The sequence below is a fragment of the Schistocerca americana genome, chromosome X, assembly GCF_021461395.2.
Source record: "Schistocerca americana isolate TAMUIC-IGC-003095 chromosome X, iqSchAmer2.1, whole genome shotgun sequence".
Taxonomy (NCBI): domain Eukaryota; kingdom Metazoa; phylum Arthropoda; class Insecta; order Orthoptera; family Acrididae; genus Schistocerca; species Schistocerca americana.
Genome location: NC_060130.1, coordinates 753,435,254 through 753,455,364, shown reverse-complemented (window position 1 = coordinate 753,455,364; position 20,111 = coordinate 753,435,254). Strand labels below are relative to the sequence as shown.

The window sequence follows — 20,111 nt, the reverse complement described above, 5'->3', positions numbered from 1 at the left end:
AATAAATAGTTTGAACAAGAAGAGAATAGAAGCTTTCAAAATGTGGTACTACAGAAGAATGTTGAAGATTAGGTGGGTAGATCATGTAACTAATGAGGAGGTATTGAATAGGATTGGGGAGAAGAGAAGTTTGTGGCACAACTTGACTAGAAGAAGTGATCGGTTGGTAGGACATGTTCTGAGACATCGAGGGATCACCAGTTTAGTATCGGAGGGCTGCGTGGAGGGTAAAAATCATAGAGGGAGACCAAGAGATGAATACACTAAGCAGATTCAGAAGGATGTAGGTTGCAGTAGGTACTGGGAGATGAAGGTGCTTGCACAGGATAGATTAGCATGGAGAGCTGCATCAAACCAGTCTCAGGACTGAAGACCACAACAACAACAACCCTGCCATCCTTGGTGATCCATGTTCTGCCTTTTGTAATGTCCAGGGGACTATCATGAGCCATGGTGACATCAACGTAACAAGTGTAAAAAAGTGTAATTTCTGTTCATCTCAATGTGTATCCGTTTCAGTAACCTGATACTGTAGCGGTTCTTTCTATGTCTGGTCCAAGTTCCATGTTACTTGTCAGTGATACATAATGCTAAAGTTTATAATTTTATAATTGGGTAGGCTTCCGCAGCCAGAGTCAGTCAACATAGAAGTTTTCTGGGTATGGTACTGTGTCATACTGTATAAAACTACTGCTGGAGACAACCATTGTTTCGGACATGGTTGCAGCAGCCTTGTTCTGGGTCTCCTGGTCCCAGAAGAAGGCTGCTGCAACTGTGGCCGAACTGCTGATTTTCTCCAGCAGCAGTTTTATACAAAATGACACGATATCATACCCAATAACTTTTATGTCAAATGCTTAAGTTGTTTTTGTCCTTTGCACACATCATTTTCTCACGATATTTCTTCTTCTTCTTCTTCTTCTTCTTTTTCTTTTCTTGAAAAACTTACTCCAAAAGTTATGCAATGCATAATACTAACACCTTATCCTCTGTCTGAGCTCAACAACTTACTCGTTACAGAGGGATGCTGACTCAGTTTTTCGGACCACAAAATGGTAAGCTACAGTACACAAAATGGAAACACACAGTGTTTGCTATGACCCTGGCATCAGCTGATAGTCTGTGTAGCATTACTTTACAAAACAAAGTGTGTACAGTGTGCATGGTGTGTGCAGTGACAGAGTGAGAAATGGACCAGTAGCCTTTTGCATTACTAAACACTATTGTACACCAGGGATAAACTAAATGATGCAGTACTGTTTTAAACAGACTGGCCTTATATTCAGGAAGGTGGAAGCTCAAATCTTCATCTGGCCACACTGATTTAGACTTTCTGTGGTTTTCTTAAATCAGTTCAGGCAACTGCCAGGATATTTCCTACTATAAGGCCCTGGCTGGCTACCTGACCCGCCCTTGTCAAATTAGTCTTGGGATTCTTCTTTAACATTAAGTCATATCACACATGCTGAACTTTTTGTATGAAAAATTTTAAAGCTTTTTAAATAAAACAAAAATTCTACAGCTTTATTCTTCAGGTATAGATATTTATTTCTTAACATAAGCACCTCAACGACCCCACTATAGAATGTTTAACTTTGTTGATGGAGCCACAACCTCATATCTACTTGCACCACTTCATCAATCTCAAAGTGAAGTCCTCGAAGGCGTTCTTTAAGTTTTGGAAACAGATGGAAACTGAATGGGATCAAGTCGGAACTCTATGGAGGATGACTGACGACAGTGAACCCAAGGCGTTGGAGTGTTGCAAGTATCATAGTACTCATGTGGTTTGGCACTGTCAGGCTGAGCTAGAGGGAGCTCCATGTATGGACGGGCTTTTCGAATTCTAAACTCGATTACAGCATGCTGTTTCTCACACACCAACACAGTTACATTATAAACCACCATGTTACATGCTACAATCTGGAGCTTCTAGTGGCAGAGGGCTGCAAATATACAGACATGAAGAATAAAGGAGTAACATGTTAACTTTTGTTTTATTTAAAAATCTTTTAAGAGTTTTCACATAAAAAATTTTGAGGCATTAATTTTCAGCCCACTCTCATAAATGCATGATCCTCCATCCTTTCAAGTTTCCCTATAGTAGGAGTCCATCACCTCATACAATTACATTATTACACGCTGGATTTCTGTGTCTCTACACCAGAGCTCAGTGGCACAAACTACTGTGCAGTTTAAAGATTGGAGCTCAACTTCAAATTGCTGAAAGTTTCAGTTTTGGGCATTAATGCAGTGTATATGCAACACAGCATGACTACGTTGTGGGTATATAAGCATCGACATGGAGGCAAGGGACTAATGTGGTATTTGCTTCTTTCTGACATTCATGTGGTAAATGTGGAAATGTGAACTTTTATGACGTTATTATCAAATGTGTCCAAATAGCATCAATGTGATGGTGTTCTTTTCTTGGCTGCCAAGAGACAAACAATGGTAGACATCCATCAGAAAATGAAGAATGTGTATGGAGCAGCACTTCTGTCTCTGTCTTCTTGTGCACCAAGTTCCATGCTGGTCAATATTTGACATGACACACTGGCCCATCTGGTATGAACTTTCATTTATGTTTATGAATCTGAAATTATTTCATTGGGCTCACCATACAGCTAGCATCATAGCCAGAAACTTTTACTGAATACTGAACTTCAACTGCATTCAGTTTAGCATTCAAAGCATAGGAGCTGCAGTCTTGTGTCAAATGTACGAAAATGGAGATTATTGCAATGATAAATTAATACTTATTTCAATTTATTAGTATTTATCTCTCATTATAAGATGATTCCATCAATCCTTATGATAATTTTGTCCGATTGGGATACCAATTCTGGACAGTATACCATCAAACAGAAACTTTTTCATCGTCCCTTTTACTAATTAAATAAGAAACTGCTTGAGTTCTAAATTGTAAGTTGTTGCATTGGAAGACTACTTACAGGTTTTGAAACTAAAAATGTGACACTGGACTTAAAAAAGGGAGAGGCAAGTGATATGGTCTCATCATCCCCATTTCAGCAACATAAAAATGTTTCCAAGTTGCTGTTTCCATCATTAATCACTGATCAAACACGCCATCAAGTAATTACATTCCAGCAAATAACATGTTGAAACTTTTTCATCAAATGCAATATTTACACGAATTTTCCATTGAGAAGTACAATGTTCGCAAAAATTTCCATAAAAGTGCACAAAAGTGATTAATTTATTCAAAAAGTAAAATCTCATTACAAAAATATGTGACTTACTTGAGAAATAGGTGGTTCATGAAGATCCAACTGCAATTTTTCCACGAGTTCGGGGAAGTCGCCAGCATAAAATGCTACTACATCTTTAGTAATACGGTTGTGTTCACTTGGTTGGTTCCCATGGATAGCTTTCAAAACACCTGCAGAAAAGTTTTATTTCTTTTACACTTGAATTATGAAACTCTACAACATGAATTCCCATTTTATTTCAGAAGGCAATGTGTGTGTGTGTGTGTGTGTGTGTGTGTGTGTGTGTGTGTGTGTGTGCGCGTTTTTTTTTTTTTTTTTTTTTTTTTACCACCCATCATTCACCTACAGGTAAGTGGTTGCTTTTCTCACTTTCATTTGTTGTTTACATTCTAGAACAATACATGTTGTGATAATATATATTTTAGATGTGCAATTATTTTCTAATGTCATTATATTTTGGTGATTCTTCTAAAGATTTGAATTGATTTAATTGTAATTCCATTAAGGACACTAATTCCGACCTTTTTCGTTTTATTTATTCTTCAGGAAAAACGGCTGTGAACTCGATATTTCTGCTATAATTATGAGAGAATGTTGCAAATCCTTCAGCGGGGGGAGGGGAGAGAAAGAGTGAAGTTTTTTTTTTGAGTGGGGGAGCAAAAAAAAGCGATGAACATTTTCTACAACTTAAGTAATAGTTCCCATACAACGCAAGTATTTTGGTTGTTCTGGAATGAATATACTTCATAGCTTCGACAACATTAGCACACAGACACAAATTATACATTGCAATTGTGCAGTGAACTTTTTTCTGGTTGCAATGTATTTAAAGTCCACCATTGCTTTCCCCAGTTGTGAAACTGCTGTTGATACTTAAAACAAATTTATCTGGATAAGAATGAGATTATGCTGGAGAGCAGATGATATGCTGGTATAAACTAAAGACCGATGGCAATAAAAGAATGACTAATATCGAATTTGATGTAACTTATATTTGTACAGAGGAAAAAAAAAATCCATGGGCAAGAGTTATTCCTGCACAAGTTAGGTGAGACTTCACTTTTTATTAGGTTTGCAATTGTGGGGATTCCAAAATCTGTTTGAACAGTAAATAATAATAATAACAGAGTTATATGTGGTGGATTCATATTTTTAATTAAGTATTTATTAACTTCATACTGAATTTAAGAAGACAGATGAAACATTATTTAAAGAAAGGCAGTGAAATACTGGAACACTGTCATGCGAAATATGGGACAACATGCATCTTCGGTGTATTGAGAATGTGTGACAAATTTCTTAAGGTCAAGTTATTTATAATTTCATGGATAAAAGCATATGAAATCTAAAATTTGGATAACAACATTTGTCATTTGTTATAAGAAGACTTTTCTTCAAATTTTAATCTACATAAATATTCCAAAAGCCATCATACAATGTATTGCAGAGGATATTTTGCTAGTCACTCCATTTCCTGTTCTACTCGCTAATGGAGTGAGGGAAAAACAATTACCTAATAGGCCTCTGTATAACCCTTAAACTCTCTTGCTTTATCCTTATGGTTCTTACATGCACACAAAATACCGTGGAATCATTCTGTTGTCCATTGCTAGTACTGTTTATCTAAACTACCTCAACAGTGCTTCCTTTGAATCCTTCAACGTCACCCAGTGATGACACTTTACTGTCTCAGTCTACATTAAAACTTCCACACACCTGCTTGCTCTGTCTGATTAAGTAATGGGGTTCGGTGCATGCCACAAATACAATACAGTACAATTTAAACATAAAACATGTTGTGCTGATATCCCAACACAGACTAATTGCTTGACAGCACAATGGCAGCCTTGCTAGCATAATGTTTCCACAGTTTATTATAAGTTTACATGTCATGGATGACAACTAGCAATGCAATTTCATTGTAAATTTTGTTTTTAAAAATGACACTGTACATTTTCAAAACACAATGTTATTTTATAGTTGTAATTTGAAATGTTACATAAATTGTCTTGAAAATAATTTCAATGAGATTGGAGAGATTGGCAAAGCATCCATTAAAGCTCTAAGGTTGAGCCTGCCCGTAAAATTCCAAAATAATTCGTCCAAACTGAATTTAATCCGATATGATCACGTACCCTCCTAAATGTTTTCAAATATTTGATGTATGAACTTAGTATACTCATCCACCAATATAATGCATCACTCCTCTAACTTTGCAACCAAAAAGAGCTCACAATTCTGTGCTTGTTGCGAGCATGCACAGTAAGCCTGTTTCGTTCATGAGGCAGCCTAAGTTTTCTACAGCATGGATAATGTTTTTAAAAGCTGATGTTTGATTTGTTTCTACTTGTCACCAGCAGGAGGATACACACCTAAGTACAATGACAAGTCATTCAGCAATTCCGTAACAGATAGCACTACTTAGCATCGTCTAGCACGCTAGCAGCAAGCCAGACAGAATTAGTAAAACCATTACCACTTAATTTAAGCGTGTATTTAAAACACAAAGAACAAGAAGACATTCACAATTCATAGAAAATAAATGTGAATGCATAATTGGATGTTGTTTCAAAATGATAGGAAATAGCCTATGTATTTTCATTGTTCTTCAGATTAAAATTTAGTAGCATTACTTATTTCAAATGCTGGTAGTTCCACAGAGTGTCTGTAGGTTTTTACATCAACAGTGCTAGGTCTAGATGTGCTCTTGGTGAAACCTGGAACATGAATTTTGTGATTAAAATGTAGTAAGTAATGGTAGTGATTAACTGATTAATGAAGCATATTTCGGTGTGCCCTGTCATGTGTGAGGCATCACCGTCAGTTTGTCTTGACATTGTGTTGACGAAAGGAAAACTGTAAGTTATCTAATAGTTAAACCATTATCTTGCAATGCATGGTATTGCTGACTACCTCAAACTGACATGAATGCGTTTATTTCATCCCAAGATCACATGAAGTTTTAATTTGTAAACCCTGCATTCTTTTTATGTCTTTCTTTGGAAGTTAAACTCTTGGTGAAAGAATGAAAGTTGATGCCAAGTCTGTCTATTAAAAAAAACCTATGACAAATTTGTAAGACTTTTCCAAACACAATGGTACAATTAGAAACCGTGGTTAAGTGGCACTTTTGTAACGAACAAACTTTTTTGTTTTTACTGTGCACTATTTGGAAAGGGTGCAGACAGTTTTAAGTAGCGTAAGTGGGGAGTAGGTGAAGAGAGTCTTCAAAATTCCCTTTTGAAAGCTAAAAACCACAAATGCTGCAGTTCCATATTACAGCAGCTTTTAAATACAATCAGCTATGTACAGTAAGAATTGACTATGCTCCTTCAGAAGCAACAGGTCTGGAAGCTTTGAAACATTACAAGAAGTGTAATGAAAAGGCTTATTTTGACTAAATGTTTTTTAGCATTGCAAGAGTTAGTTCTTCGAGATCATGATCAATATGAGGTCAGTAAATAAAGGAAATTATTTAGAACTTTTGGATTTCTTAGCAGATCATTTAGCATCCGATGGAGTATCTACATGGATACTCTGCAAATCACATTTAAGTGCCTGGCAGAGGGTTCATCGAACCGTCTTCACCATTCTCTATAATTCCAATCTCGTATATAGTGCGTGGAAGGAACAAACATCTTTCCGTACGAGATCTGATTTCCCGTTTTACTGTCGTGATCGTTTCTCCCTATGTAGGTCGGTGTCAACGAAATATTTTCAAATTCAGCCTCAAGTTTGTGATTGGAATTTCGTGAGAAGACTCCGTCGCAACGAAAAACGCCTTTCTTTTAATGATTTCCAGCCCAAATCCTGTATCATTTCAGTGACACTCTCTCCCATATTTCGCTACAATATAAAACATGCTGCCCTTCTTTTAACTTTTTTGATGTACTCTGTCAGTCCCATCTGGTAAGGATCCTACATCGTGCAGCAGTATTCTAAAAAGAGGACAGACAAGCGTAGTGTAGGCAGTCTCCTTAGTAGGTCTGTTACATTTTCTAAGTGTCCTGCCAATAAAATGCAGTCTTTGGTTAGCCTTCCCCACAACATTTTCTATGTGTGCCTTCCAATTTAAGTAGTTTGTAATTGTAATTCCTAGGTATTTAGTTGAATTTATGTCCTTTAGATTTGACTGATTTATCATGTAACCGAAGTTTAACGAATTCCTTTTAGCACTCATGTGGATGACCTCAACTGCCAATTTTTGCACCATTCAGATATCTTTTCTAAATCATTTTGCAATTTGTTTTGCTCTTATGGTGACTTTATTAGTCGATAAATAACAGCCTCATCTGCAAACAACCTAAGATGGCAGCTCATATTGTCTCCCAAATCGTTTATATAGTAAGGAACACCCAAGGGCCTATAACACTACCTCGGGGAACACCAGAAATCACTTCTGTTTTGCTCGATGACTTTCCATCAATTACTCTGAACTGTGACACTTCTGACAGGAAATCACAAATCCAGTCGCATTACCGAGACGATATTCCATAAGCACGCAATTTCACTACAAGCCGCTTGCGTGGTATGGTGTCAAAAGCCTTCCGGAAATCCAGAAATACGAAACTGATCTGAAATCTCTTGTCAATAGAACTCAACACTTCGTCAGAGTAAGGAGCTAGTTGTGTTTCACAAGAACTATGTTTTCTAAACCCATGTTGTCTGTGAGTCAACAGACTGTTTTCTTGAAGGTAATTCATAATATTTGAACACAACATATGTTACAAAATCCTTCTGCACATTAATGATATGGGCCTGTAATGAAGTGGATTACTTCTATTACCTTTCTTGAATATTGGTGTGACCTGTGCTACTTCCCAGTCTTTGGGTACTCATCTTTCGTTGAACGAATGGTTGTATATGATTGTTAAGTATGGAGCTAATACATCAGCATACTCTGAAAGTAATCTAATTGGTATACAGTCTGGACCAAAAGACTTGCCTTCATTAAGTGATTTAAGTTGCTTCACTACTCCAAGTATATTTTCTTCTACGTTACTCATGTTGGCAGCTGTGCTTGATTCGAATCCTGGAATGTTTACTTCGTCTTCTTTTGTGAAGGCATTTCGGAAGGCTGTGTTTTGTAACTCTGCTTTGGCAGCACTGTCTTCGATAGTGTCTCCATTGCTATAGTGCGGAGAAGGCAATGATTGGTTCTTGCCGCTAACATACTTCACATACAACCAGAATCTCTTTGGATTTTCTGCCAGGCTTTGAGACAAAGTTTCATTGTGGAAACTGTTGTAAACATCTTGCACTGAAGTTCATGCTTAATTTTGAGCTTCTGTAAAAGATCGCCAATCTTGGGGATTTTGTGTCTGTTTAAATTTGGCATGTTTGTTTTGTTGTTTCTACAATAGTGTTCTGACCCATTTTGTGCACCAAGGAGGATAGGTTCCATCGTCTGTTAATTTATTTGGTATAAATCTCTCAAATGCTGTCAATACTATTTCTTTGAGTTCAAGCCACAGCTGGTCTACACTTAGTCTCTCAGGAAGGCGTCAAGTGAATTTTTGTCCGCTTTTTTGAATAGGTATATTTTTCGTTTATTTTTGGAGGATTTGGGGGTTACAATATTCAATCTCGCTACAACAACCCTGTGTTCACTAATCCCTGTATCCATCTTGATGCTCGTTATTAATTAAGGATTATTTGTTGCTAAGAGGTCAAATGTGTTTTCACAACCATTTACTATTTGCGTAGGCTCATGAACTAACGGCTCAAAATTTTTTTCAGAGAATGTGTTTAGCACAGTTTTGGATGATGTCTTATGTACATGTCCGGAATTTCGTCAACATATTGAGGGTAAATTAAAGTCATCACCAACTATAATCATAGTAGTCGGGTACGTATTTGAAATAAAACTCAAGTTTTCTTTGAACCTTTCAGCAACTATACATCTGAATTGGGAAGTCAGTAAAAGGATCCAATTATTATTTAATTCTGATTGCCAACAATGACCTCTGCCCATACTAACTCACAGGAACTAACTACTTCTAACAGCAACAAACACGCCACTGCCAACCGTGTTTAGCCTATCCTTTCGGAACAACATTAGGTTCTTCGTAAAAATTTTGGCTGAGCTTATCTCTGGCTTTAGCCAGCTTTCAGTGCCTACAACAATTTTAGCATCACTGCTTTCTATTAGCACTTGGAGCTCTGCTACTTTCCCAACCCAGTCCATGCCACACAGCCCCTGCTACCCGTGTAGCTACCTCTTGTGTATAGTGGACATCTGACCTACTCAGCGGAACATGATATCCAACCACCCTTTGGCACAAGTTGAGGAATCTGCAGCCTGCACGATCACAGAACCGTCTGAGCCTCTGATTCAGACCATCCACTCGGCTCTGTACCAGAGGTCCACAATCGGTCCTGTTGACTATGCTGCAAATGGTCAGCTCTACTTTCATCTTGCAAGCAAGACCGACAGCCTCAAACATTTCTGTTAGCCACTCAAAACCAGAGAGAATCTCTTCTGATCCAAAGTGACACACATCATTGATACCGACATAAGCAACTACCTTCAGTTGGCTGCACCCTGTGCTCTTCATGGCATCCGAGAGGAACCATTCCACATCTGCAATGACTCCTTCCAGTATGCACACTGAGTGCACATTGCTTTTCTTTCCCTTCTTGGCAGCCATATCCCTAAGGCACCCCATAACGCACCTAACATAGGAGCTTCCAACTATCAATAATCCCACCCTCTGTGATTGTCCAGATCTTGCAGGCTGGGAGGTTTCATCTGAAACAGGACAGGTGACAGAATCTGGCTCAGCGACAGTGTCAGCCACAGACAGCACCTGGAACTTGTTTGTCAGACTTACGTGTTGCCACCTCGGGAGTCTTTCTCCGCCTGCTATGTTCCGGGGTGACCTCCCACTCGACCACAGGTGAGGGGTCAACCTCAATGTGAGCAGTAACTGGGCTGGCCACCGGTGAGGACTGATAGGAGGACTCAGACATGCTGGATGTCCGTTGGATTGCCACGGCCAGCCCACAACAGTGGTGCCCAGCCACTGCAGCCTCAAGCAGTGTGTAACCGAAGCCATCACAGCCTGAAGCTGAGAGTGAATTGTCACCAACTCGCCTCGCATCCGCACGCAACAATTGCAGTCCTGTCCATACTAAAGATCATGGAAAACTAAAGTATGTAGATAAACGGACTATCAGCACATGCTGTATAACTCTACAGTAGATCCTGATGAAAACGCAGGAACTGTGTCTAATAAATTATATTAATCTGCAGAGATTCAAAATCCTAACTACCGAAGCTTTCAGGTGTAACTAAATAATGCGCCCCTGGTTAGGAACTTAGTAATATGTTACAAATTCAGTTTACTTTCCAACGCAAACGAAAACGCAAGAACTGTGGCTATTAGATATTAAACAAACACACAGAAACTCAAGAAACTAAACTATTAAAGCACACAGATGATATTATAAAATTTACTCCTGGTTAGGAACTTGTAAAAGTCACAAAATCGGTTACTGCCCTGTTGCTGCTTGTGTCTAGGCTGGCTATTGCTGCCTGACTGACAACTTCCCAGACGGGTGCCTCACATTCTCTCATGACAATAATGCACCCTCTTTCAAATTCATTGATCTGACGGTAAGGTTTGCACATACATCTGTGGGGCATCCTGCATGCCTGCTCTAGTCACACAGATCAATTACCTTCAGTTTATAGTGACAGCAAGAACTGCAGGCACATTTTACTGGTAGGTGGTGCTGCACCCCAATATTAATGTTCACCTTGAACCTGCAGGCCGACATGGTTCAAGTGGTAATCATTTCTCTAGAACATACTAATGTACCTGTCCTGTGAATATAAACTGCCTATCTTTAGTCGTTCTAGGTATTCCGTTTTTTTTCTGAGCATGAGTGTACTGAAAATACATGCTTCCTTACAGCAAAAAACTGAAAGAAGAATTTGTGTTTATTTACAGCAGTGAGAACAAACGTCTAGAGCCTCAGAACTTCCTTAAATCCATTATATACAATGGATTAAAAAATACATTCTCTGAAAGTGTGAAATTACTATCATTGGTTCTTGCAACTCCAGCAACCAACACATCTTGCCAAGTACATTAAAATGTGTTAAAACCTACCTTCGCAACATAATGACAATGACAGATTGCCAAACTTGGCAATTCTGGCTATAGAGAAAAGGGAACTGTGAAATCTTCAACCAAATCGTAGTAGTTCATATCTCATGTTATCGAAGATTATGCCCAGAAAAAGGACAGGAGGATAGAACTAATTTATAAAAAGATGCAACGGTGAGTTAGTATGTTTTATATTTTTATTAATGTGTATCTGTTTGATATTTTAATGCATTTATTTCTAACAATTTCTGTAGTACTTTCAACCGTAGTAGAAATATGTAAACAAGCTACTTCTGCAGTGCTTCTAGTTTGCAAGTTTTACTTTAATAGTTTTTTTTTCCTTTTTTCGAAATTCGTAATTCTCAGCCTATCCTACAAAAAATGCTATGCTTCGCCACTGCATAATACCTATGTCACCTCTGTGGTGCCAAGCGATTAGTTTATGTTGGGACACCAGCACAACATGTTGTATGTTTAATTGTGTGTTATTTTACTTGCGACATGCTGATGTTTCCTACCATGTTTTATTTGATGCAACATCACTATGTGACTTTCAGTACTGTAACAAGCATGTAAAACTACAGTCTGATCCACAAACAATGGCGGTTTGCACAGGTCGAGACAAGGACTGGGACTGCATTGCTGCCGGTTCCAAGTGATAGTTATGGTACTCGCATACATGTGCTTTGCGCCTGATGAAAGTGGTGTTCTGGAAATTATGTTTCTCGCCTGCTTGTGCAAAATTTGTCACTTACCACCAGCACCAGCCATGACAACTCGCAATGAATGGAATAAAAATTCACTAAATAACTCGCTATGTTCACGTACAATGCTCACATTGCACATGACATTCACAGCAGATTGCTCAGAACACTGTGGAACACTAATTGGCTGCCTGAGAACGCATGGCGTAGGTGTGCAGAACAAGCCTAAACTCGGCTGCCACAGTTTACTTTCAGTTGGTATGTTTGTTTTTGTAACTTTCAGATCTGATGATGACAGCATAGTTCTGTCGAAACCGGTCACAGTAATAAAAAGTATTGTTAGTGACTTTGGCCAACTTGAATATTCAAGAATAATATATGAATAATTGTACTGGGCACAGTTAACTTCATCAATACAACCTGACAAAGAGGAGGTAAATGTGACCTAGGAGATATATAGAGGCCAATCAGTATGATGAAAAGTCCAGGGGGATAACATGGCCATCGGGAGGTGGGATGGTAACCAAAGAATGAACTGAGGTGGTCACTATTGCAGAGGTCTTCATGTGATAACCAGTGTATTGAATGAAGAATGCAAGGGGAAGTGAGCGAAAGATCTATGGCAGAGAAACTGCCATAAGCAGCACTGAAATGGGTACAGGAACCATCATTACGACGGCACAGGTTGTGGTCTACAAGATGAAATCTATGAGGAGACCCCTACTATACAAAAAAGGATTGCCCCAGAATGGGTGATGAGCAATAAAATCCCCAAAAAGGAGGGATGGAGAGGATAGTTGCTGAAGGAAGGGAGTGACGACAGTGGGTGTACATGGCCTGTCAGGACGGAGATAGAGATAGCAAACCATGACCACACAGTCTAAGTGGACAAACCGTTTCCAATCTGGTACAACAGGGGATCCATATACTAAAAACTTCATATGGAGCAATGTGCAGATACCACTGTAAGACCTCAAAGGGCCAAACAGGTTACAAATGAAAACACATAACCCACGACGGGTCGCCGAGTGAGCATCAGTAAAATGAGACTCCCGGAGAATGACACATGCTGTGGATTAAAAGGAAATAAGGAACAACTACTCTGAAAATGTGACAATAGTATCCGTTATAATTTTATTGAATAAGCATGGGACGGGCATACAAATGGGAGGTGAATGACCTGAAACTGGTCATGCTGCTGAGTCATCATCCATCACAACAAGGACAGCATGACATCTATAAACAAGAAGTCAGACTCAGGATGCAATAGGGGAGTCAGCACCTCCGGGGCCACCAGAGGACTTAAGTTCTTTCTTCTTCTTCTCTTTCGTAGGTAGAGGAGGACACTGGCTGGAGAGAGAGAGCAGGCTTCAGCAAGATCTGGAACTGAGAGAAAGCAGGCGACCTTGGGGCGTATGTACTGTGGGTCCTGCGACCAACTTTGACAGCAGGCCTCCATACTGGGAGACGCCGCGGGGAGGTGTCCAACGAGGGGGCCATCACCGGCAGGTGCCGAAGACGGGGACACTTCTCTGGTTAGGTAGGGGGAGGAAAACCCGGAGGGGAGGGCATGGGAGCTGCAGGGGAGGGGGAGACTAGAAGGAGGCAAGACTGGGGTAAGAGGGCAGAGGAGGGAGAAAGGCAAAATTTCTGATGAGCCTCCCATATTTTTGTTCTTTCTTATAAACTGGGCAATCCGGCAAGTGTGGTGACTGGTGGTCATGATGATCAACACACACAGGTGGCAGAACACAGAGGCTCCCCCCATGATGCGGGTGTCCACATTCACAACATAGAGATTCCGCTGTACAATGGGAAGACATTTGCCCAAAACGCAAACACTGAAAACACCTCATTGGTGGCGGGATGTATGGCTTCATGTTGCATGGATAACATGTAACCTTCTCTGGGGAGGTACCTTCCTCAAATGCCAGAATTAAGGTGCCGATATCAATGTGATTGTCCTAACGGCCTTTCTGAACGTGCTGAATAAAATGAACGCACCGCCATTTCAGAATGGCCGGAGTTCTTCATCAGTTTGAAAGATAAAGTTCCTTTGAGAAATGACTTCCTGAGCAATATTAAAAGACAGGTGAGGAATAATGGACACCGGGATGTCGTCGACATGGTCACAGGCGTGAAGAGCCACAGACTACGGGGCAGAAGTAGTTTTGACCAACAGCAAACCCAACAATATCTTCCTCGGAGTGTCCTCTTTGACAAACTTGTCGTCAATAATTTCCACAAAAATAATGGCATTGTGGTGGTAGTGCAGACCAGGTAGTGGGGAAAGAGCTTCACCCAAAGCTGGCAAATCTGGTCTGCCTCCCACAGTGTAGTCAGGAAAGTGAAGGCCACAGGATTGTAAGAAGCAGCATTAAAAGATCCATAGCCAACTGAAGAGACGGCCTTAGAGGGATGGCCAGCTTGAAGCTTTATGCATTTCATATGCAAAGTGTCTGCTCTGACACCACCCACTCTGATCAGGGGCTCTCCCTGTGCCACCCAGCCACACCCAAGGGGCACCTGGCATGGCAGCTGTTGCCTGAACAGCAAGCAACCACTCCTAGGCATACATGGGGAGGTACCAGTTCAGGTATCAGAAATGTGATCCCTGTGTTATTAAGGAGGGGGATGTCAAACCCCAAAGGGGGTGGGGTAAAAAAAGTGGAAGGAGTACCAGAAACCAGGATAGCTGGGTTGACGTAAGCAGAAGGAGCGGTGGAGGGGGGGGGGGGGGAGAGGTAATGCAGCCCTGGAAGGAAGAAAGGACCATAATAGCTTTGGGCTCCATGTATGTCATGCACAAACATATGCACGAGCCCCCTGTGTGATCAAAAGCAACCTTGATTTACATTTCTCAATCACAGACCTTAATATGCCCTGAAGGTGCATTTGAAGTAGCTGGTAGAGTAATGCACACACAAAAAAATTGTAACTGACTCAGTTTATTGCACTCCAAGTTCTGATGAGCTAGTATTTATAGAAAAAATAGTACTTCAATACTGCACTTCTCCAAATATAAACAGCATAAAATTATAATTTCGGGATATATTAACACAGATACAAGGGCAAAGAGAAAAAAAAATGTGATTCATATGGTTATTTCTCTGGTCATTCAACTACTACTATCTCAATGAAAAGCCCACTAGACTAAATCCATGTCTTGACAATGTAATTAGTAATGTATCCAGAAATTCTCTTGAATGTCAAGTTACAAAATTATAAATATCAGATTGTGCAGGGCTATAGTTTAAGACAGAAAATTCAACCCTCATTACAACAGAAAGACAAGAGATTTATAGAATTCTAGGTGAATCTAAAATAAACAATTTGATAAGTCATTTAAAGGAAAAAGATCAGTCTCATATCGTACAAGCAGTATCATACCAACAAGTGGTATGCTCCACTACTTAAGTTAATCTAACCATTCTGAAAGATAAGTCTCATGAAAGTGATAGGGTCAAGAAAAAGTACACAAATATGAGAAAACTCCACAGATCCCACACCAAAATTGCTAAGTACAACGCAAATAAAAAATTTTAAATTTCAAAAATAAATGTACATCAGCCTGGTGTGTTATTAAAAGGGGAATTAATAAAGAAAACTTTATCCCCACTGAATTTAACAAGTTTACACTTTTACAGGGGGATTCCGTGACGGATGATGGAAAAGGGTAAATATGCCAGTCCAAGGTTAAGGCCCTGGTACGGAAATGAATGAGTCAAATGTTATTAAGCCAAAATTGTTCTGATAACTCTGACAGTGGACCTCTTCTATTCCACACTCTTTGCTTTCCATATTTTGGAAGGAGGTAGTATGGACCAAAACAAGAAAAAATTGCTGGTAAACATGGGCTCCAAAATGCGTACCTCAAGAGCTACGAAAACTTATTCAGCAGAAGAGATGTGTCTCTCAGTAGCATATATGAACAAGTGCTCATAGCTCTTGAGAGATGCACTTTAGATCATCCCTGGAAGTTTGTAGCATCATCACGAAATCACAATGTATACAGTACAATAAGTTTGCTCTTTCACACTAGTTCATTGGCTGTTTCTTTATTTTAAATGGTGCTTCCTATAATTAGTCCATTAAACTTTTCTTGCCTCTTCACAAGAGCACGATTCCACTGCATCATCACTTACAAACTACACAGCAAAACAAAATTAAAGGATACATTTTTGAAACCCTGTAATTGTCTCCCATTCTGACGCGTAACTTTAAAATTTGGCTCAAAGGTGCCTAAAACCTTCCCCTGTAATGGTGCAAGAGAAGGGGCCCCAATGCTCCCAACAGCAAGGTATCAACATGTGTCAAAATGAAGACCTCATCTCAGAAGTTCATGTGAGCTGTAAAGTGGATTAATGATATCACATTGGCACCAGCTTTCACCAAAATTCTTCCAAACACCACCACGGACGTGTCACATGACTGGTAGGTAGGTCATTACACCCGCTCTCACCCACATTTCACCCCTTCTTTTGATGCCTTTGCAATGGAGGTCACAAATGCGACACCTAGCATTCAAATCACTGGGTTTTCTTATGGATGGCCAAGGACGACATTTAAGACACACTGCCACTAGGAATCAAAATGAAAAGGCCACAGGGGGTGTCACAAAGGACATCAGTGAACTCATCCCTTCCCTTGGAGCATTGAGTCCAGCACATTTTGCACTCAAAAATGACAGTTCACAGTTTGATGGGCAACAGGATGACATCCTGATGCCACCCCCTGCGCATTTCAGCCCTACTCTAAGGACGTCATGGGACTGCAACCCCACTGAACATGATCTGACCACTTTAGTGCAAAGATAATTTCTCCTCTGGTACAAAGGGTGGAGCCACTAGGGACTGTTCAAAACCATTCTATGAAATCTGAATGTGATCCAAAGCAGCAAAGGATACTTCTGCTTCTCCACCCCTGTTTCATACCCTCCTGTGGCTTGATCACGGGGAGCAGGGTTGCAACATTAACATGTACATGAAGAAAATGGCATGACTCCCAGTTCAGCAACACTCTCAGTGTTGAGTGTGTTACAAATGTATCTGTCAGCTGTCAGAAATTTCGACACACATTCAGCCCCACTGCTAGTCTACCACCTGAAGTCAGGCAAACCTCACCTAAGGCGTGATGAAGAGGTTGACTACTCTCAGTGTCAGAGCAGCTGCAAGGCTGAATGTGTGTCAAAGTTGGCGACATCTACATTTGAAACCTGCTCACTCCCCCCTCTGAGGAGGTGGCATCACCACAGATGGTGACGCATCAGCAGCCTTCAGAAATAAGTGTGTCTGTGCTACTTCATTATCCACAAAATTTGCAACATAACTAACATCATCAATAGCTTCATGCGCATCCTTTGCAATATCTACAATACAATAGTTGTCTGCAGTTCTACTTTGCAAGACACAAAAATCAGTGGAATGTGTACTTTCCTGCACGTCTAGTCCAGTCTCCATGGGCTCTAAACAACAACCATTATCACCCAATGACATAGATACTATTGCACCTATAAGTGGCATTCAAAAAGAAACAAGCCGGAGGCATCATTATAGAAACCAGTACCTGTATGTTAGAATTATTGACCCTGGCTGTTGAGACACTTGTCCCACTGTGACACAAGGCAGTGAATGACTGTCTCATAAAATTCCCGGGGCAAAAATGGCATGATCACCGGGAGAGAGGTCCGAACTGTATGGAGGGTGGCCGAGAACCTCCCATTTGAATTTCTGCAGGAGTGTCGGAACTGTGTTGGCCGTATGAGGCTTTGCATTGTCGTGGAGCAGAATGACCCCACGCCTGGTGGTTTTGATATGATAGCTTGGCGAAGGATGGTCAAGGTTTGCGAGTAACGCTGGGCATTCACTGTTGTTCCATACTGCAGGAAGTAAATCAGGAGGAGGCCATCTTGGTCCCCTTAAAAAGGTTCTGAGGGACAAACGATTCACCTCAGACGATGGCGTCCAGCTATACGTGTGGAACTAGCTACCATCGCAGCCCCAGGAATTTTATGAGACAGCCATTCACCACCTTGTGTCATAGTGGGACAAGTGTCTCAACATCCAGGGTCAATAATTCTAACATATGGGTACTGGTTTCTATAATTATGCCTCCGGCTTGTTTCTTTTTGAACGCCCCTTATACATTAGTATCATCCATGTTGCTGCCCTCACACCCATTTTGCCTGCGCTACAGCTATGCAGATTAACTGATAATTCTACATTCCTGTCCTTAACTTCAACACTAGTTTTTTGCATATCAATTAAACACAAACTATCAATTTCTTTTCCCTTATTTTCTGCTTCCGCACAAGAAACTCCTGTTTATTAATCTCTCAAGCTCCCTCAAAATCCTAATATTCTTTACTGCTGGAGAAATATACCCAGTGTCTTCAGCCTACCAAGTGTCAGATTCCTGTCACATTTTCTACTCTTCTTCTGGAGTAAATGGACTATGCCAACATTATAGCCTCCTCTTTTCAAATTTTACTTTATCTGCTATATCTTCACAGTACACTTCTGCAGCCTTTATTTGCTTTGACATATTAGCACTGCTTACTTGCAACTAGGTTGCTTAATCTGCTAAAATTTGCAACATTTCATCCAAGGTAACCATCTGAGGTATTGAAAAAGACATGGCTGACCACCTACCAATTACACAAACCTACCTTGGACAGCAAGGTCACCACATCTCTCCCCAATTGAGAATGTTTGGAGCATTATGGGCAGGGCCTTCGGGGCCAACTGGACAGAATTTGGCACAATACCCCTCAGGTGGACATCCAACAACTCTATCAATCAATGCCAAGGCAAATAACTGCTGATGTAAGGACCAACACATTACTGACTTGCAGAATTTGTGAAGCTCTTTCTTTTGAATAAATCATCCACTTTTTCTGAAACTGCAATCATTTGTTTTTCTATGCATGTACATAAATTATGTTGGCTTCTGCCCCATTCGGATAATTCCTTCGTGGTATATTATTTTTTACCTTCGACTGTATAAACAATTTCACTGGTTTCCCTACTGGTCGCTCTTGTAATCCTACTGGACATATCGATGGATCAATCTATATAATATGCATACGTAAAACAAGGTCACTTGGTGTGGTGTGAAGTGATACATCCACTAGAGCCAGATCACAATGGTGAAAGGCATAAGATTTAAAGGCTACCACAGACAATTTTGGTGTCAACTGTCCCATCCCGCTAATGTAACATGTTCTCCAGTGGACTTACTTACATAGACCTTGCGATACTTGACTATCATCTGGACACTGATTTTGACTCTGTTATTCCCTGCCATCAGTGTTTGGCTTGCACATGGACATGTCTATTTCCCTAATGTGGTGCTTTCTCTGTTCTCCATTTGACTGCACATTGAGCAAACTGATTGTGTTCGTGTTCTTACGTTCCCTTAATGAGTGGTTCATATTGAAGTGCTTTAAGCTTTCCACAGTTCCTACCACATAACCATTATACTGGTTGGTTGGTTTGGGCAAGGAGACCAGACAGCGTGGTCATCGGTCTCATCGGATTAGGGAAGGATGGGGAAGGAAGTTGGCCGTGCCCTTTCAGAGGAACCATCCCGGCATTTGCCTGGAGTGATTTAGGGAAATCATGGAAAACCTAAATCAGGATGGCCGGACGCGGGATTGAACCGTCGTCCTCCCGAATGCGAGTCCAGTGCTAACCATTATACTCCTTATTTGTTCTATGTGTACTAGAGTCCTGCATGACCGAGTAAGCAAGCACAAAATACGAGATGGGGCGAGCACACCCTAACTGGATAGGCTACCCGCACTAGTTCTAGTGACCGAGCATAGAAGCCGTGACTGAATACACAGCACGTAACTTCAAACACATTACACATGTCATTATCCGTGTGGGACTGCAGCCAGTACGGGCTTCTCATTTGTGGTGTGTCTCTCTCTGTAATCACGCAGCGCGAGGACACAAGTGCAGTAAGACATAAGATTGAAACCAATGTTTACACATTGGAGAAACGGGAAGGTCTAAAAAGCCAAGTACGGAGTACATTTCTGTTGGTTGTAGACGAAA

At 40.5% G+C, this 20,111-nt stretch overlaps 1 protein-coding gene across 1 annotated transcript in view; it reads right to left on the bottom strand.

Moving 5' to 3' along the window:
• LOC124556298 overlaps nucleotides 1-20,111 on the bottom strand; it is a 391,641-nt gene that overhangs the window by 57,926 nt on the left and 313,604 nt on the right. The window contains exon 9 of the mRNA XM_047130273.1: nucleotides 3,264-3,403. Coding sequence (XP_046986229.1) covers nucleotides 3,264-3,403 — 140 coding nt within the window. The remainder of the gene's footprint in view (nucleotides 1-3,263; nucleotides 3,404-20,111) is intronic.